The 20,856-nt window shown below is 37.0% G+C and overlaps 1 protein-coding gene across 1 annotated transcript; it reads left to right on the top strand.

The window, feature by feature from the left end:
* The first annotated feature begins 9,314 nt into the window (after nt 1–9,314).
* LOC119787573 lies at nt 9,315–19,466 on the top strand. Its single transcript, XM_038291530.1, has 35 exons — nt 9,315–9,481; nt 9,576–9,656; nt 9,805–9,873; nt 9,967–10,137; nt 10,263–10,298; nt 10,394–10,465; nt 10,790–10,903; nt 10,999–11,079; nt 11,214–11,282; nt 11,379–11,549; nt 11,664–11,699; nt 11,799–11,870; nt 12,148–12,292; nt 12,428–12,587; nt 12,689–12,820; nt 12,900–13,007; nt 13,110–13,149; nt 13,772–13,866; nt 13,957–14,024; nt 14,125–14,278; nt 14,359–14,490; nt 14,582–14,695; nt 14,776–14,830; nt 16,339–16,439; nt 16,538–16,614; nt 16,716–16,872; nt 16,964–17,086; nt 17,161–17,271; nt 17,351–17,399; nt 17,594–17,694; nt 17,789–17,907; nt 17,991–18,256; nt 18,335–18,425; nt 18,508–18,785; nt 18,880–19,466. The coding sequence occupies exons 1-35, from the start codon at nt 9,385–9,387 to the stop codon at nt 18,993–18,995; spliced, it is 3,861 nt and encodes a 1,286-aa protein (XP_038147458.1). The 5' UTR covers nt 9,315–9,384; the 3' UTR covers nt 18,996–19,466.
* The last annotated feature ends 1,390 nt before the right edge of the window (nt 19,467–20,856 follow it).

The raw sequence follows: 20,856 nt of genomic DNA, 5'->3' as shown, positions 1-20,856 counted from the left end.
ATTCTGGTAGCTTTAAAAAAACTATGTTAAAATCATCCAACACTGTGTTTGCTTTCAAAATTTTTGAAAATTATTTTCTAATGCACATCGGCAAAGTTATTTCTTTATCTAAAAGATCAATGTAATAGGTACAACTTATACGTTGTCTGTGAATTCAAATAGCAAATTATCCCTTCAAATGAGATAATTTCACTTAAAGGAATAGTACACCCAAAACATGATTAGCCTTCATTTTCTACTCACCCCCATGCTGAACAACACTCTGGAGTACTTTTTTGATATCTCAAATGCATCTGGAGATCTGGGAGGCTTCTTGCTGTCTGCTGACATTCAAATAATGGAGGTTTATGGTGACCGAGACAGAAAGGTCCATAAAAGTCCACAAAAAACGTGTCAATATTCCTCCATACTGCTCTTCCAATGTATTCCAAGTGTCCTGAGTGGGTAGCATCCAGAATTTACTCGAAACGAAGTCATTTAGAATGTTTTTAGAGCATAAACAGTAGTGTATAGGATTTCCTGAAAGCGCGCACATGCGCGCTCACGACGCTACGGAAGCCGGCAGACCAAACCAGCGCATTCAGCTCGGCAAAGAACTCATGCTCTTCCTCAACACTGAAGTCCTCAGAAATTTTTCTTTCGTTGTTTCTTTCTTTGCACAGGTAAACAGCACATTTCTTCTTCTACGCTTGCATTTATTGGCAGAGCAGACGCTGAATGCGCACTTTCATCTGGCTTGGTCTGCCGGCTTCCGTAGCGTCGTGAGCGCGCATGTGCGCGCTTTCAGGAAATCCTATACACTACTGTTTATGCTCTAAAAACATTCTAAATGACTTCGTTTCGAGTAAATTCTGGATGCTACCCACTCAGGATACTTGGAATACATTGGACGAGCAGTATGGAGGAATATTGACACGTTTTTTGTGGACTTTTATGGACCTTTCTGTCTCGGTCACCATAGACCTCCATTATTTGAATGTCAGCAGACAGCAAGAAGCCTCCCAGATCTCCAGATGCATTTGAGATATCAAAAAAGTACTCCAGAGTGTTGTTCAGCATGGGGGTGAGTAGAAAATGAAGGCTAATCATGTTTTGGGTGTACTATTGGCACTCTGTGGGAGTGGGTTTCAAACTCACATCCTCAGGATTCCAAGCTCTATACCCTAACCAGCAGCACTGAGCAGCAGCACTGAGCAGCAGCACTGAGCAGCAGCAGAGACAGACAATCTACAGGACAACTTGGCCAACAACAGGCCGGGCATTAGCCTCCACCACCAGGCCAAGCCAGGAGCCTCCGACACCAGGCCAGGCCAACCACCACCTCCAGGCTAGGCATTAGCCTCCACCACCAGGCCAAGCCAGGAGCCTCCGACACCAGGCCAGGCCAACCACCACCACCAGGCTAGGCATTAGCCTCCACCACCAGGCCAAGCCAGGAGCCTCCGACACCAGGCCAGGCCAACCACCACCACCAGGCTAGGCCCCCAGCCTCCACACCAAGCCAGCCTATCAGACCAAGCCCCAGCCTCCAACGCCAGGCCAGCCACCACCACCAGGCCAGGACCCAGCCACCACCACCAGGCCAGGACCCAGCCTCCACCACCAGGCCAGGCCAACCACCACCACCAGGCTAGGCATTAGCCTCCACCACCAGGCCAAGCTAGGAGCCTCCAACACCAGGCCAGGCCAACCACCACCACCAGGCTAGGCCCCATCCTCCACACCAGGCCAGCCACCACTACAAGAACAAGCCCCAGCCTCCACGCCAGGCCAGCCACCACCACCAGGCCAGGCCCCAGCCTCCACTATCAGGTAACACCATACTACCTTGAAAAATGGGTCCCAAACAGCAAAGAAACACTGAGGAGGATTGGGTATCACTCACTCAGGTAAATGACCTGCTGAATCACCAGAAGGACATGTTTACAGCTTTATTACAGCAACAGCAGGACATTTTCAAAGACTTTGTTAAAGTTATAATGGATTCAACAAATTCAAGGATGGACATGATTACAAAAGAAATTCAGGAGTTGAAATTAAGTATACAATTCACACAGAAAGATGTGGATGAGCTAAAGATCACTCAGGCAAAACAGTCTGATCATGGTAATTCAATCCAGACAGACATAATCAAGATATGTGAAAGCTTACAGGTAATTGTGGATAAACAAGAGTACCTGGAAGGTTTATCGAGAAGAAATAATGTGGTCATTGATGGGATACCTGAGACCCCGGGTGAATCTTGGGTAGAATCAGAGGAAAAAGTTAAAGAAATTCTAAAGCAGAAGTTGCAACTACAAAGGGAGATTGATATTGAACGAGCATACCGTATAGGAAAACCTGAACCAGATAGGGAAAGACCTAGATCCATTGTGGTAAAGTTTTTGCACTTCAAAGACAAAACTGCAGTAATGCAGAGAGCAAAAAATCTGAAAGGTACTAGAATATTCATCAATGAGGACTACACAGATGCTGTAAGGTTAAAAAGAAAGGAACTCATGCCAAAACTGAAAGCTGCACGTGAGAAGGGTGAAATAGCTTACCTCAGACACGACAAACTGATAATCCGACCTCGTACCAGCACCCCAAGATAGGATAAACAAACGGAAATATGCTTACAGGACTGCTTCTTAAAATATATGGCAATGACATCCCAACACAAGCGACTAAAAAGTGGACTAACTATTGCACATATAAATATAAACAGTCTAAGAAACAAAACAAATGATATAGCTGAATTGTTAGAAGAACATAAGCTGAAGATACTTGCTATTTCTGAGACTCATTTAGACTCCTCCTTTGAAGATAGTGAATTACATTTAAAGGGTTACAACATTTATAGAAACGATAGAAATAAATATGGTGGTGGAGTAGCTTTTTACATTCAAGATCATTTACCTGTGAAAATGTGTACTGACATGATGAAATATAATATTGAAATATTATGGTTACAAGTTTATTTTCCTCACAGAAAGCCTATACTAGTAGGCTGCTGTTACAGACCTCCAAGTTCTAACAATGAATATCTTGACACAATCTGTGAAATGTTAGCTAATATGAATGTGGGTCTGGATGTCTATTTACTTGGAGATTTTAACATTGACTGGTTTGCTCATAACTGTCCACTGAAGAATAAGATACAAATTGGAGCTAATGCAGGTGGATTTGATCAAATTATGAATAAGCCAACAAGAATATGTGTAAAAAAAGATGGTACTAAAACAGCTACATGTATTGATCACATTTTTACAAACTCTCCAGAAACAGTTAACAAGATATCATCGGTCCCTATTGGAAGCAGTGACCATAATCTGATTATAGTAGAAAAAAACAATAAGGTAGATAGGCAAGGACCTACAATAATTTTAAAGAGATCATATGCATCTTTCAATCCTTATTCTTTTGTTGACAATGTGAGAGAAATATGTTGGTCTAAAGTGTTGACTGAAAGAAATCCTGAGCTTGCACTGTCAAAGTTTGATGATTTATTTCTACCTGTGATTGAGAAACATGCACCTTTGAGAAGGTTTACCGTCAGAACATCGAAAACACCATGGCTGGACAAAGAAATGAAAGAAGCTATGAAAATGAGAGACCAAATGAAAAAAACTGCAATTATAACTGGTAATAAGGAAGACTGGTGCCTCTATAGGAAAACAAGAAACGCTGTGACCAAGCTAAATAAAAAGAAAAAAAAGAATTATTATGAAGATAGAGTAAAGAAGGCGGGGAATGATTGCAAAAAAATGTGGAAGATAGTTAATGATTTGACAGGTAGGAAAAATAGAACGCATCCATTATTTCTTGAGACAAACGATGGCTTCATAACTAGACCTAGAGAAATTGCTAATTATTTAAATAATTATTTCATTAGTAAAATAGCAAAACTAAGAGAAAATATGCCTAACCTAAGTAATGAAATATCTCACTTATTAATAAGAAACGAAATAATGAAAGGGAAAAGGTCCAAGTTTAAATTAGAAATGGTTAACTTGCAGAGGGTAAAGGATTGCCTGAAAGAGTGCAAAGATAAACCACCGGGTGTTGATGAACTGGATGTCAGACTTCTCAAATTGGTTGCTGATGAAATCGCTCCTGTAATTACTCACATTATTAACTTAAGTTTTATGTCTTCAGTGTGTCCACAAGCCTGGAAAACAGCCAAAATAATCCCATTACAGAAAAATAAGAAACTGCCCTTTTCCAGCTCAAATAGTCGTCCGATAAGTCTACTACCTGTGTTAGAAAAAATAACAGAGACCATAGTATATGAACAAATTAATAATTATCTGTCGATTAATAACATAATTTGTCACTCTCAACATGCTTATAGAAAGGCTCATTCTACAGCAACAGCACTAATTAGTATGTCTGATGACTGGCTTAGGAGTTTTGAAATAAAAGATATGGTGGGAGTTGTGTTTCTAGATTTTTCAGCTGCTTTTGATTTAATTGACCACCATCTACTATTAGAAAAACTTTCCTGCTATGGTTTTGAACAATCTGCACTTACTTGGTTTTACAGTTATTTAACTAACCGGTCGCAAACGGTATATTTTAATGGTGCATTTTCTGAAAAACAAACTGTAACATGTGGTGTACCTCAAGGGAGCTGCCTGGGTCCTTTATTATTTTCAATATTTACTAATGACTTACCATACATACTCAAAAAAACTAAAATAATTATGTATGCAGATGATTCCACTATATATACATCAGCAAGAACAAATAATGAATTAGAAATTATTATGAATAACGAACTAGTGGGAGTGGATAAATGGGTGAAAGCAAATAAGCTGGTATTGAATACAGCAAAAACTAACAGCATGATTGTGAGGTCAAATTACAACGTAAACAGTAATCATATATTGAATATTAATATCAATAACGTCTCGATAAGGAATGTGCATGAGTCCAAGCTTCTGGGAGTGACGGTGGATAACACGTTATTATGGAGAAAACATATTAATAACATGATTGCAAAGATGGGTAGAGGAATCACAGTCATAAGAAGACATACAACCTTTATGTCCCCACATATTCTTAAAATGATAATCCAATCATTGATTTTTTTCTCAAATGGATTACTGCCCAGTCGTCTGGTCAAATGCCCCTGGAGAGATGCTAAATAAACTACAACGTGTACAAAATAGAGCTGCCCAAATAATATTGAAGTGTGATTTAAGGACAAATATCATAACAATGCATAAAAAGTTAAACTGGTTGTTGGTTAAAGACAGACTTTCATACTCATTGACTGTTATGATTAGAAACATATCTGTATTAAAAACACCTTATATGTTATTTACAAACCTTACTTTTAGTTCAGAGAATCACGAATACAGGACTAGGCATGCGACTGAAGGAAACTTTAGTTTGCCTAAAGTAAAGTCAAATGCCTTAAAAAGAACTGTTATGTATAGAGGTATGAAAGCATGGAATTTACTGCCGAATTACATTAAACTGATAACTGATTTAAGGAAATTTAAAAAATCATTGAAAGAACATTTATTAAATATAGAGGTAAAACACGATTAGGACTGTCTTCTTCACTTGCTGTGCTTTGTAGTTTGTTTTGATTAGTTTGGATTGTTTCTGTTTATGTATATGGGTATGTATATGTATGTGTATATGTGTGTATGTATATATGTATATGTATAGATTATGGGAGATGTTGTTTTAATGTCCACATAATTTTATTTAATTTGTAATTTTTTTTTATTTCATGTTTTGTTGTTGGACCCCAGGAAGAATAGCTGTAGCTTGCTACAGCTAATGGGGATCCTAAATAAACTAAACTAAACTAAACTATTCCTTTAATCTGCAGTGTGCAACTAGATTTGACAAGTCATCCTCATGTGGGAAGCAAACGCTGAAGCTCAAACCAAAAAATTATGTGAAATGGTTGTGCCAGTTTTCTAGTGAGTGGCAGTTACATTCATGTGGATGTGGATTTATATTTTTATTTAATCATATTTCAACTTTGATTACCAGTGTTATGGTATGAGGTAATCAACACTGTGGAAACAAAAGAGATTTAAGTTTAGCATTCCTGTCAACTTTTTTCTGTAAATTACAATAAACATAAAGATGTTTTACAACAGTTTTGTTACAGGAAAAAAAAAAAGTGAAATCTGAGTGGTGCAAAAGCTCTGTAAATGCTAGGATCAACGGCTAATTTGAAAAGTCTAGATTTCCAAGTGTAAAACATAGAAAACATTGTGAGACTTCTTTAGTTGAGTCTTAGCTTGGAAGGCAGATCACCATGAACTTATGGTGAACTGTTTTGTCGACATGAGTTTCTGTAGCTTGTTTAATGAACAGAAGCTACAAGGTTATTTGAGGAGAGCTGGACTACATTGTTCCTTTGAGTGAGACACAAGCCACTTATGAATACACTCACCAGCCACTTTATTAGGTACACCTGTCCAACTGCTCATTAACACTTAATTTCTAAGCAGCCAATAAACTCAGTGCATTTAGGCATGTAGACATGGTCAAGACAATCTCCTGCAGTTCAAACCGAGCATCAGTATGGGGAAGAAAGGTGATTTGAGTGACTTTGAACGTGGCATGATTGTTGGTGCCAGAAGGGCTGGTCTGAGTATTTCAGAAACTGCTGATCTACTGGGATTTTCACGCACAACCATCTCTAGGGTTTACAGAGAATTGTCCGAAAAAGAAAAAACATCCAGTGAGCGGCAGTTCTGTGGGCGGAAATGCCTTGTTGATGCCAGAGGTCAGAGGAGAATGGCCAGACTGGTTCGAGCTGATAGAAGGGCAACAGTGACTGAAATAACCACCCGTTACAACCAAGGTGGGCAGAAGAGCATCTCTGAACGCACAGTACGTCGAACTTTGAGTCAGATGGGCTACAGCAGCAGAAGACCACACCGGGTGCCACTCCTTTCAGCTAAGAACAGGAAACTGAGGCTACAATTTGCACAAGCTCATCGAAATTGGACAATAGAAGATTGGAAAAACGTTGCCTGGTCTGATGAGTCTCGATTTCTGCTGCGACATTCGGATGGTAGGGTCTGAATTTGGCGTCTACAACATGAAAGCATGGATCCATCCTGCCTTGTATCAACGGTTCAGGCTGGTGGTGGTGGTGTCATGGTGTGGGGAATATTTTCTTGGCACTCTTTGGGCCCCTTGGTACCAATTGAGTTTCGTTGTAACGCCACAGCCTACCTGAGTATTGTTGCTGACCATGTCCATCCCTTTATGACCACAATGTACCCAACTTCTGATGGCTACTTTCAGCAGGATAATGCGCCATGTCAGACTGGTTTCTAGAACATGACAATGAGTTCACTGTACTCAAATGGCCTCCACAGTCACCAGATCTCAATCCAATAGAGCATCTTTGGGATGTGGTGGAACGGGAGATTCGCATCATGGATGTGCAGCCGACAAATCTGCGGCAACTGTGTGATGCCATCATGTCAATATGGACCATACTCCCTGAGGAATGCTTCCAGCACCTTGTTGAATCTATGCCTTGAAGAATTGAGGCAGTTCTGAAGGCAAAAGGGGGTCCAACCAGTTACTAGCATGGGGTACCTAATAAAGTGGCCGGTGAGTGTACATTCATGTAATAAGGGAGCATTTGTTGTTAACAGGTAACACCCTTTGTAGCAAACAAATCATTTTAGTTTAGTTCAGTTTTTCTCACCAACTCACTAAGAAAGTACTCATTGTCAGACAGGAAATTAGTCCAGTTAGTTTAAAAGCTGGAGCACCCTGGAGATAGGGGCCTGTTTGTTCTTTCGACTGCATGTAGCCTCAGGGTTGATATATCAACTATTTGCCCTACCTTGTTATATTAAAGAATTATAAACAGTTTTTAATGTCATGTGATTCTTATATTGTTTTAATGTGGTTCTGCTGTAGGAATTAAAGGGTATAATCTAAGGGAATTAAGGTGTTAAGAGAAATTACAACACAAACCCACAAAACATGCAAAGATGCAAAGGAGAAAAGCTGCATCATGGAAAATAGGAAAACTGGATATGTCCTGCAAACACAAAGCTGATGCAAATACATAAAAGATGCCAAAACAGAAACTTAAAAAACATATGCATGAAAATTGGTGCAAGTAGTAAAAGGGATTTTAGGTTAGAAAAAGCTGCAAACTCCTGACCACTAAGAAGAGATGATCATCCACATATTAAATGCTAAATAAAATGTTTGAAAAATGCAAATATGAATGGTGAAAATTTGAAAATAAAAATCCTTCCAATCAAACCTCCTGCCACATTTTTATTGAAGGCCAAGGTGTTCTCAAAGTACCAGAACATGTTGAGCATCCGGTGGGGCATGTCTGGAAAACCCTCTTATACCCCTTTCCCATTGGCTGGGGAAAGAAACGTTTAAACCCGGAAACAATCAGCTTTTAGTGGAAGTGGGATCAGCTCACTGACCCGTGTCAATCCAGGGTAAATGACTCAGTAGGTGACCCATGTTAAAATCGCCTCAGCTCTGATCAACATGCTGTGGGAAAAGCCAGAGCCCGGTTAACCCACTAATTTATGTGATACCATTGAGCGCAACATAAGGATGTCAACACACTGTGCCAGTCGCTTATGATCTAACAAGCCGAAAATAACTCTGTTTACATTCTATAAATATGGTACAGCATTGGTAAGAATAATTCAGACAGATTAAAGTGCGATAATATGGTGTCACCAGACACACAAGCTGCAGGGGTACAGAGGCCACACAGCTTGCCAGCAGGGGTTAGACCCAGCTCTTTTTGCCAATGGGAAGATAACCAAATACCAACTGTTAACGGGTCGACCCATGTTTCTTCTTGGTATTGAGCAAATGACAGCTCTTGGATGGAGTACCCAGCTGTCCAGTGGAAGATGCTCATTTCAGCCTCTTCTATGGAGGCTGGGTCTTTGTTCAGGATTTATGGCTGTGCCAGTAAAACAAGTAAACTGAACGGTTACATCTAAAACTTCAATACCCCCCATTTGTGAACAATTCCCCAAAATACTTGAAGTGTTCCACTTAAGGCAGGTAGAATCTAAAGGAAATGGTAAACATAGTCAACATCTACTGTATGATAATAATATGGCACCTTGCTATTACTATTATTAAAGGATAATACAATACTAAAAAAAAAAAAAAAACTGTAAAAGCTCCTGTTATACTAATACTAACTTTATTCCTTCTGTAACTAAAGGATCCCTGTGGTAAATGGCTCCCACTCTTTATTTGCAAGTCAAATAAGAATGGTAATGATGTCACAGAAGATGGATTGTAGTAATGATACACAATCGAGTCATCTGAGAGAGGCAGCCACAAGCTCTGATACTTTAATTCTCCCTTTATGCCCCATTTTTATGCTCCTGCCATCCTGCACTCTTCTGGAAAATGTCGCTGTCGGTCGTAAATCACCACTGGATCCCAGTTTTGATATTTGCTCTCTGCTCTGGGTTTTTACTCCAGAACCACTTTTGTGAAGCTTCAGGTCAGTAAGGAAACATTTAATTTTTTAGAAGACGCAATAGTATCTTGTGTCTAGTTATGTGTAGTATTTTTTAAGTCATTCTATATTTTTACAGGAACAGGGAAAAAACACAGGCTCAAAAACATACTTTTTCTTAGTGCTGAAGAAGTTGCAGTCAATCCTGTTTTTCCATCAGGTGAGCCTGGATTAATTGTGTAAAAAAAATAAGAAATCCTGACATAAAAATTAATAATACAAAAATAAAAATGTCTTGCTATTTATTTTTTCTTGTTTAATAATTGTCATTTTTTAAATTTTTCTTTTGCTTACTTTATTTTTTTTAGCCATTTTCTTTCATAAAGTCAATGGAACTGGGCTTTGTTTCAACATCCAGGGAAACCAGTCTAACGCAAGTAAAGTTCTCTATTAGCTAGCCAATCTTTGCCTTCCTAAATGTGGACATTGTACCATCTTGAACGTTAAATGTCATGGATCTTTTTTTCCAGATTGTTGTAGCAGCGAATATTTTTCCTGCAGCAGCAAAATAGATCAGCTCAGTAACAGCACTTACAGGGTGACTGTGAATGAAGGGACTCTTCTCAAGCACGATATCGTGGTCTTACTAAAACCAATGAGCAATTTTTCATGCAATCTGTCAGACCTCCACAATTCAACAGGTACTAAAACTATATATATATATGTATATTTATTTATTTATTTATTTATTTATTTTTTTTTTAAGTCCCTCATACACTGAGTGCCTCTTCTAATCTTGTCTACTGTTGTTTTCATTATTCTAAAGAGTTCATAAGAAACCTTCACAACTGGTTAAAGCCAGGTAAGTACATCTTCCATGAACGCATAGCCCTGAAGCATCCCCCTTCTTACCCTTTCTTTCTCTGCTTTTTTAAATCTTTTTTTTTTTCTTTGCAGGTGGCAGAAATATCAGACTGAGCCTGGATAATCCATGTTTAAGTATTAATAATGATTCACAGACTTGTCAAGGTATTCTACCATAACATTTCTAATGAAACCTCAGTTGACATTAAGTTTACATTGTGTTCCCTAGTGTGCATGTTAGGGTTACTGTGGCCCTATGGTAATTGCAGTCATCTTGAAGAATGTAGATTTGATTCCAGTTTTCTCCAATCGCAAGTCTATGTGTCCTTGACCAGTTGGGAGCGTATTCCCAAGTTGCAATCAATCTCTCCATTGATGTATGATTGTGTTTGGGGAAATGTGGCGGGTTTTAAAAGATCTGAAAGGTCAGTATGACTGTAAAGGTATTATATAAATTCAGTTCACTTCTGCTTGTGTTTTAATTTGCAGGTAAAATTGATTACATGTTTGAGTTTGGATCTAAAATGACAACTTGTGTGAAAAGGGTCTCTTGCGAACCATCGGACCAACCTGGGAATCAAAATCGTGTTTGCAAAGCTTCAGGTAAGTAACCAAATCATTGGTTGATTTTCAAAAAACAAATTAGGTTCAGCCTGGACAGTTATGTGTTCTTTATATGTTTTCCTATATTTTTACAGGAATGAGGGGTAAACGCAGGCTCAAAAACCTACTTTTCATTAGTACTAAAGAGAATACTCATAATCCCTTTCCTCCATCAGGTCAGTTTGGATTAATTGTTAAAAAAAAGAAAGTCCCAAGAAATATTTTTTTTTGTTTGTTTGTTTGATTATACTTTTTGTTCTTGTTGTTTTATGATTCTTCAGTTTTTATTTGCTTTTGTTTACTTTTTTAGCTGTTGTCTTTAAACAACTATATGAAACTCGGCTTTGTTTCAACATCAAGGCAAACCAGGCTAACGCAGGTAAAGTTCTCTATTAGCTGGCCTATCGTCATCACCTTCCTAAATGAATACAGTTTTCCATCCTTATTGTTTAATGTCATGGATTCTTTTTTCTAGATTGTTGTAGCAGTGAATATTTTTCCTGCAGCACCAAAATAGATCCACTCATTAATAGCACTTACAGGCTGACTGTAAATGAAGGGACTCTACACAAGCACGATATTGTGGTCATACTAAAACCAATGAGCAATTTTTCATGCAATATGTCAGACCTCCACAATTCAACAGGTACTATTGAAGATTATTGATTTTAAAACTAAACAGTTAAACTTTTTCCTCTTTAGGTTAAAATATTAAAATCTTTTCTAATATTTTCTATTTGCTTGCTTTATTCTTCTATAGAGACTATATTAAACGTTCACAAGTGCTTAAATCCAGGTAACTATATTCTACTGCTACAAACCTTCCTGTGCAAAACCATAGCTTTTTTTTTAGTTTTTTTTTTATATTTGTTCAATTTTTTATTTTTTTTGGCAGGTGGCAGAAATATCAGAATGAGTCTGGGTTACCCTTGTTCTAAACTATGTAATGAGTCACAGACTCATCAAGGTATTCTATTATAACATTTTTTTTAATTAAACATCTCTGTAAGCATTTCCTCAATATAATGTATTTACTAGTGTGCATGTTAGGGGGAGCTGTGGCTCTATGGGAGGAATAACTGTCTTTAGTAATCCAAGCTTCCTGCTATTACACTTCTATGTATCTGTTTGAGAGTGTGACTGGGTGATAACGGCTGCAGGGTTTTAAAGCTTTGAGTGGTTAGTATGGCTACAAACATGCTGTATAAATGGAGGTGGTTTACCATTTGTGTTTTGATTGACAGATCCGATTGAATACACGTTTGAGTTTGGACTTAAAATAACATCTTGTGTAAAAACAATCCCTTGTGAAGCTTCTGACCTGGCTGGGAATCATCGGAACTTAACTTTTCAGCACTTAAGCAATGAGATGAGTCTAAATAAATCGATGTAAATGTATTTCTTTAGTGAAACAAATGCAAGGATGAAATGAACACTAACAGAGGCTGTATTATTAATGCAAAATAGTTGCATAATGTTATCAGTGACAATGAGCTACCCTAATCAATTTTGTTTTCATTACAGAAATATTATGAACAATTTTAGCTCCTACCTTGACAAAATGGGAGATTCTGAGACCGCATTCATTAAAATTGGTGAAATAACGGGGACAATTGCTAGACTACAACAAGATCAAGATAAGACTACATTGAATATTGGTTTCACATCCAATGGGGAAGTACAAGTATGCACCTTCTTTTGAATAAGGAACATAAAGAGAATAACAATGTGTTTATACTGTATGTGGATTAAGTATTCATCAATACATAACTCTCCTCATCCAAGTTTCTAAAGGAAAACAATGACGTGGAGATGGATATCGTTCTCAGCATTACAATATCTAAGAAAGATGATAGTATAACATCAGAGCGAAAGGTCAAATACATTGGAGTTCTGCTTTTTCCAGGAATGCCTAAAGTAAGAAGAGATATAATCTCATATCTGTTTTTGTAAATGTTGATATCATTAATAAATATCCACCATTTTTGTTTTGCAGCAATTTGAGTCAAATAGCTCTTTTTTGAACAATAAAGTCCTGGGGATTAAAATAGGACCAACCAATCATTCTGGAAAAATTGACATTCTCTACAATAATGTAGACACGGTAAAGAGTTGCAACAAACTTTCCTAAAAATTATTAAGAAAGAAGTTAAACTTTCATTTTTATTTTTCCATATTTTTCCTTGCTTGTAACTATCTATTCCAGAGCGAAAAAAGTGTCTTCTGTGTATCATCTGATAGCAAAGGTAAGAAATAAAAGCCTTTTAAATATAAAATATTGTAAGTTTTCTTAATATTACATCATGCTTTCTCAAGTTATGCTGGAGAATAAAAAAGTACCCAAATTAAGGTCATGTTGTGAGGTATAAAGACCTGTAATAACCATCTTGGGGGGGCAGGGGGGTGGAAGTAATAGAAGGGGGGGTGATAGAAATTACTTAAATGACTCTTTAGTCCCAACTACAAGAAAGTACCTTTGGTTTTTACATTTCAAAAAAAATTATGAAAATTAGAAATTATTCAGATTAATATTTATTGGTGTACTTTTATATCTCCTAATTTAACAGCATTGAACTGTTTAAGACCTTTACCAGTCAATTAGGTATGTCATGAAATATTTAAAGACTTATTTCACGGTTTTATTAAAAGAAACAATGGATTATTTAGTGATGTATTAGGTAGATAAACGGTAAATTAATTTTTCAATGTGTTGTTTAATGGTACATTTATTTACAGTTTCATGGTAAATGTATTTCAATTAACCCTCCATAAAAGATTGTGATACATTTGTTTGTAAATTTAAGTATATCTCATTGTTCTGATTTAGTGTCTTATAATATTGTCTTTATGGTTATTTTTGTACAAAAGGCCAAAACTGGACCATGGATCATTGTGACACCAATGCAACAGCCGGAAATGTCACCTGCCGATGCCCTCTTCATGCATTTATTGCCGTTGTCATGGTATGGTGGTTTTGATTATTTTGAATTATGAGGGCTACTGGTGAGATGTTGGGCAAGAGAGCAAAAGACTTCTTTTGTTTCAAATCAAAGATGCCGTCTAAACCAGAGATGACGTTTGAAACAAACAAAAGCAGACCTTTAGACACAGAGGAAATATTGTAAGTAGCTTACTTAATAACATAAAGCATACACTATATGTGGCAATGAAGCTATACATTTATATATCTGAATGTTAATATAATTATTTTTCTATTACAGAAACATCATGGACCTGGCGGATAACTATACCAAACAGATGGGAGGAGCTCAAACAGCAGCAATCAGAATAGGCAATGTCACTGGAGTGGTTGCTAAGCTACCAGAAAATTCTGCTGACATGAACTTTGGCTTTGGTGCTGGAGGAGATGTAATGGTATGGGGCTTTGGGTAACGAAAGAGAAAATGATAATTAAAAAAATTGTTTCACTTTTTTGTTGACTGTGCTTTTGGCAGCTTTTTGGGGAATTCCAGAAAAAAAACGGCGGTCCCGCTAGACAAATTAAACTTCCAAAAGAAGCTATTGAAATGGCAAAAAAACAAGAGGAAACACACATCAGAATTCTGATTTTTCCAGGAATTATTGGTGTAAGTTTGAATTTATGCTATGATTGGAGTTATGTCAATTTTAGTTTTTTTTTTTGTACTGCAAATATCAGAACCATGATTTTATTTTCAGAAAAATGGCTCCAATGATTCCCTTTTCAGTGATGAAGTGCTGGGAATTAAAATAGGAAGAAATATATCGAATCTGTCACAACGCATCAAAATTCAATACAAAGATGCTACATTGGTAATGAGATGGTAACAAGATTTGTAACATTGTTTCCTTGATAAAGGAAATTTTCTGATTTTTATTTTTGTTTTATCAAGATGCAAACTGAACAAAAATACACTTGTGTATCATGGACAATTAAAAATAGAGAAGGTAAGTTTGTTGGGTGCAAATGACCTTAGAATATTTTAAGGTTAAGGTTTTAAAATAAAATTGCAACATTTTGACTAATTTGACACACTGCTAGAGATTTGTCTTTATTGTAAAAGCTTGGAATGGAATCAATCCATCCATCTTCCACTAGTTTATCACTAGTTTATCTCCAGCAGTCTATGGTTACACCTTGGACATATCACCAGTCTATCGCAGAGCAGAGGCACAAAACTATGCACACAGACACAAGGAATTTAGGAATATCAATAAACCCAAGAGTCATGTTTTTGGACTGTGGTAGGAAACCAGAGTGGCTAGAGAGTGTATGACCAAGGAACAAGAGCTGTCAAAAGTATTAAACCATCTGTCCTTAAACTTTTTTCCTGCATTACTTTTACTTTTATACTTTAATCAGTTTTAAAAATGGAACTTTTACTTGATTAAAAAGTGTTTTTAAACAGCGGAAGATATACTTCTACTTGAGTAATAAACATTAATATTAAACCTTATAATGGTTACTGCACTATGCTATTAAAGGAACATTTTTGTACAATTCTGGATGATAACTTCCTTTTACCTAAGTTTCTTAGTTTTATAACTAATGGTAAAAGTGTCAAATTTAACTGTACATCATCTTGAAAAACATTTAATTTGGTATGTGGTGAACAACAACTTAATGCAGGACCGAGTCCAACCACAAAGAAATGAATTGTTTCGATGAAACAAATTATTTATTTATTTATTTTTTTAAATACCACGTCATAACAAAAATGAGCAGAAATGAAACAAAACTAACAAATTAAATAGTAGAAGTGAAAAGTTGTCTAAAACATAATTACACCTGTAAAGTATAGATAGCCAAAAGTTCTACTTAAGTAAGGTAATGAAGTATTTGTACTTTGTTATCTGACACCTCTGCCAGGAGCTACTTGCAGCTAGGCAGCAGCGCTGCTCCATCCTGCTGCCAGTTTTTATCCCTATACATCCTATACTCCTATCCTCCAAGAAGGAGGAACTCTTTAACTTCTTATTGAAATTATCCATACAGTGCTGGAGATAGGCACCGGCACCACGACCCTGACAGATCAAACAGGAAAATATGGATGGATAGATTCAATGTTTTGAAACCATAATTGCTCAGTAATTTCACATTAAAGCCTTAGTAAGAATGCGACATTTGTTGGTCAGACCGGCTTTTTATTTTTTTGGAACCCACTTGGGAAGTCAATCTTCTGTCCCTTTATGGACTGCAGGGTAAGCCTGATTCGACTACCAGCAATGCTTATGTCTCTTCCCCTGGTGGTCCTGTTGCTATCAAACTTTAGATTTAGAATCATTTAATATGGAGGAAAACAGGTTTTCCCCCATATTAATCTATGACATGGTTATCACAGCGAATACAGATTTTTAGTTCACAATTTATTTCAAACAAATCCTAAGAGGGTGATCTTTCTTTATATATTAAGTTGAGTTAAATCTTTTGCCTATCTTTTTCTGCCTTCAACCAGACACCAATCCAAATTGGACAATGGACGGCTGTAATACAACTTTGGAAGACAAAGGAGCCAAGTGTGAATGCTCTCATCTAACATTCTTTGCCATTTTGATTGTAAGAAAAACCATCAATTACACATTTAACACCACAATGAACTATGATACTGACATTTTCCATTTTGAGCTAAGTACGCTATTTTGGTTTGAAAACAGAATAAGAAAATAGAAGAAAAAAGGACAACTCTAACTTTTAGAGCACCAGATCGTCCTCTGACCTCAGAGGAAGCAGTGTAAGTATAAGTTATGTGTGAGGTTGGTTTAGAAATTGCACAAAAATCGGCACAATCTAATCGCATTGTCAGAAAATGTTATTGTTAATGGAAAATTACAGAAATTTAATGAAGAATCTGAGTTCTATAGTGGACATGATGGGGAACGCCCAAGTAGCAACCATTGAAATGGGGAAAATTTCTGGAGTTATTCAAAGACTACCACAACAAAATAAGACAACCATCAACATTGGCTTTGATGCAAGTGGGAAAGTAGAGGTACCCAGCTTTTATAACAGAACAATAAAAACATGTTGAGATACCATCTGATTTTTTCTTTTATATTCTCTGTTTGTGATCGATTCTTAAGGAAAAGGATGATGTGGTTACTGGCTCCATGCAAACAATACGTCTTTCTAAAGAAGCCAGTGAAATGGCTGTGAAAAAAAATGGATCATATGCGGGAGTTTTGCGCTTCCCAGATATTGAGAAGGTAAAATCAGAATGTAATATTATTTTTTTGTAAGATACAGGAAGAATTAACAGTGATTTCTTTGATCTCAACAGCTTAACAAAACCAGTTTATTTTTAAACAACGTAATTCTTGGGATAGATATGGGAGTAAATATATCCAACCTCTCAGAAACCATCGACATTCACTTCCGTGATGTGAATACGGTGAGAGAGGTTAACTATTTTCATAATAACTTTTAGTTGGTGTCGGTAATTCTGATTTTTTTTGTCCACCTCCATACAGGCTGAAGCTAATGCTACTTGTGTATCTTGGGATGGCACAAGTAAAGAAGGTATTTTTTTTGTTTATACTTCACATTACAGGTCTCGAAAATCTTGTAAGTCTATAAATGCAGGTCTTCCTTCCTTCCTTCCTTCCTTCCTTCCTTCCTTCCTTCCTTCCTTCCTTCCTTCCTTCCTTCCTTCCTTCCTTCCTTCCTTCCTTCCTTCCTTCCTTCCTTCCTTCCTGTTACGACTTCCCCCCCAGGTGGCAAAGAAAAATGGACAACAGATGGTTGCCTGACGAAAGAGTCCAACGGCAGCATCACATGCCAATGCTCTCATCTTACATTTTTTGCAATCCTCATGGTAGGAGATTTTTATGAATATTCAAATCAATTTTGATATGTAAAAAAAAAGAAAAAAAAAGGTTTATTAAAGATATGTCCCTGTTTGAAACCAGACATCAGGTGAGAACATCAGTCCCTCTCATTTGGAAGCACTCACCCAAATCACAAAAGCCGGCTGTGGCATGTCCATATTTTTCCTGAGTGTGGCTATCTTCATGCATTTTCTCATACGGTAAAAGTATTAAAAAATAGCGTTTGATTTGAATGATTCTATTTCTCCAATGTTTTGTTAACATTGATAAATTCCCCTTGCAGGAAGACTAAAGCCACCCAAGCTGTACAGATCCTGATGAATCTCTTCATTGCCTTGTTCTTCCTGAACTTATGCTTTTTATTAAATGAGACCATTGCTAACCTGGAGAACTTTGCAGCATGTGTGGTGATGGCAGCGTTTATGCACTATAGCATGCTTGCCACATTCACTTGGTTCTTCATGCAGGCTTTGCACCTGTACTTCAATCTGCACAAAATTCCAACAGATGTCAAATATTACATATGCAAGATTTGCTGCACTGGATGGGGTAAGAGATCACTTTAAAAAAAAAAAACAATTAGTGTGCCTGCAGATGATTAAATCCCTAAAAACAAATGTTGTTCAGTTCTTCCAGCTGTTATGGTGCTTGGACTTGTTGCCTCAAACAAATATGATCACGTAACGATTTCTGGCAATAACGACACCTCAGTAAACATGTAAGAACCTTTAAGCAATATTTTGAATTCTAAATACGATTGTTGTGCTATAAAATAAATGCATTTCTTTCATGATTTTCAGGTGCTGGATCCCTGATTCTACCATTCACTTAGGTGTAAACATTGGTTACTATAGCATTGTGTTCATCTTCACTTTAACCATATTTATAGTAACCATAGTGCATATCAAACACTATGCATCTAAAGAGAAAAAAACCCAGGAGTCCTCCAAGACAAGGATTTTCTCTCTTCTGGGTTTATTCTGCCTTTTGGGAATTACATGGGGGTTTGCATTTTTTAGCTACGGTCCTATGCTCCTTCCCTCCTACTACATCTTCACCATCCTTAACTCTTTTCAAGGTAAGCCTATACATAACAATAAACATCTTCAGCCCTGAATCAGAATAACATCAGAATAACAAAAAGAAACAATCAATCCATTTTCTGCATGTAGGATTCTTCCTGTTTGTTTACTACTACTTCTCCAGCAAGATCATTCCAGAGGACCAAAAGCAATCTCAGAGCAGCAGCCAATCCTCACAGACTGTGTACACATCACCTTACGGATAAGTTGCTTATCCTTCCTCCCAGCCTCATATAACCTAAGTTAATTTACTATATGCTTAATAATTTAAGTGAACTGATACAATTTAGAAAATAAAAAGGATCTAATGATATACCTAATTTACTTACATAAAACTTTTTTGCTGGTTCACCTTTATCACAGAGACAATGATGCCATGCAAGAACTGTTCATAAAAACAAATTTGTTCTTAAATTGTTTTAAGGGAAAATTATGCAGTCACTATTTTTCTCCTATTTATAATCTACTCTCAGGTACAAAGACTTAATGTAGGAGACTTGCACCATCAGTCAGTGGTTATCCAAACCTAGATTCCCCTAAATGACTATATGTTACTTAGAAGAAATTGTCCATTGTATTAGGCTACATCATTATGTATGATGCAACTGTTAGGATAATTATCACTGAAGATTTGTGTTTATTACACCTTGGTATTTGCTGTCTGTTGCATGTCAGAACTGATGTTTTTTCCCACAATATTTAATCTAATTAGGACAGTTCCTCTGTCTGGATATACAGTTATCTTTATTCTGTACGTGGCAAAGATTTGAGAGCGGTGTCCTTCAGCTAAGAACAAAGTGTAAAATTTTGATAAGGCTGGAGCCATGGATGTCTAATCATCTGCTAATGTGTATGATGTAAATATGGTGTGGCAGACTGGAGATGTATAAAATGCCTTTTTAACTATTAATCGGGGCCACTTCCTGAGAGGTGAGCCCGGAGATGAGCAGCCGCCTTCTGTCCATTCTAAGCAATTTCTCTGATCTGAGTAAGATTACAATTTCTATCAGAACCTGTTGCAATGTTTCCTAGTTATTTAATACATATAAGTTATGAAGAGTTATTTAAGAGTTTGTCCCGAGTGATCTCTTTTCATGGAAAAGAACCAGAAAGATAGATGATCACGGTGCATACAATTTTAAATTACATTTTAAATTACACATCGCTATGCTCTAGTCAGACCTAGAGCTGATGAAAGGGAAAGTGAAAGATATGGAAAGATATGGAATGGAAAGTCTACAGTATTGTCAGCACACTCAAGAAGGAATCAAAAAGTCTACAAGAGAAATGCATCGATATAGAAGGAAGAAGGAGATGATCAAATATTTGTACACCTTATATATACTGGTCAAATCAGGAAGCTACTAAATGCACAACAACTTCTGTTACAAAGCTATTGAAGGAGGCTCTAGATATGGATATAGACATACCTATTGACAGATCGCACCAAACCTGGCAAATCCAATAAGCCAAGGGGTAACATTGTCCGAGTTTTGAAAAGCTCCACAACTACCAGGACTATGAGGAAATATTTTGCTGTGCAAGGTATACAGGTGGTGCTCTCAACTATGACCAAGCATCCATCACCATCTTTTCCAACTACCCTCCCAGCGTGGCTTGGGCAAGATCTTTCAGTTAAATTAAACACTTACTGAGCAGACCAGCTAGACTTTGCTATGAAGTCACTCACCCAGCAAAATCTTGGATGTCAAGACTGAATGGGTTTTCCCAGATCCATATCCATAATGTCAATATAAAAGTAATCAAAGCACTACTCCTGAGGACTGAGTGGTTTAGGTTTTCCTCCTAATTAATACAAAGAGGTCATTAGATTTAATTTAGACTAATAGGGTCATTAGGGACAAACAAAAACCCAAGATTAAATTTGTCTATTTTGATTCTTCCATCCAGTCCTGCTTAAACCATTAGGGTTATAATGATATCAGTGTCTATCTCTGGGTTTCTAATGGCAAGAGACAGGTTACACCCTGGACCCTTGAAAGCGATACTTGAATACTTGTTTGCTTTGGTATTCCCAAATTTACACTTTTGCCCGGTATCTTACAC

The sequence above is a fragment of the Cyprinodon tularosa genome, unplaced genomic scaffold, assembly GCF_016077235.1.
Source record: "Cyprinodon tularosa strain WSP-4 unplaced genomic scaffold, ASM1607723v1 ctg3, whole genome shotgun sequence".
NCBI lineage: Eukaryota > Metazoa > Chordata > Actinopteri > Cyprinodontiformes > Cyprinodontidae > Cyprinodon > Cyprinodon tularosa.
The sequence above is the reverse complement of the archived record's forward strand: the minus strand, read 5'-3'. Positions and strand labels throughout refer to the sequence as shown.

Bases quoted from the DNA above. Each gene is read 5' to 3' on its own strand.
- LOC119787573 (XM_038291530.1), top strand. From the start codon at position 9,385: ATGTCGCTGTCGGTCGTAAATCACCACTGGATCCCAGTTTTGATATTT. The intron at 10,299-10,393 runs GTAAGTACATCT...TTTTCTTTGCAG, and splicing joins TCACAACTGGTTAAAGCCAG to GTGGCAGAAATATCAGACTG. The intron at 14,279-14,358 runs GTATGGGGCTTT...TGCTTTTGGCAG, and splicing joins GTGCTGGAGGAGATGTAATG to CTTTTTGGGGAATTCCAGAA.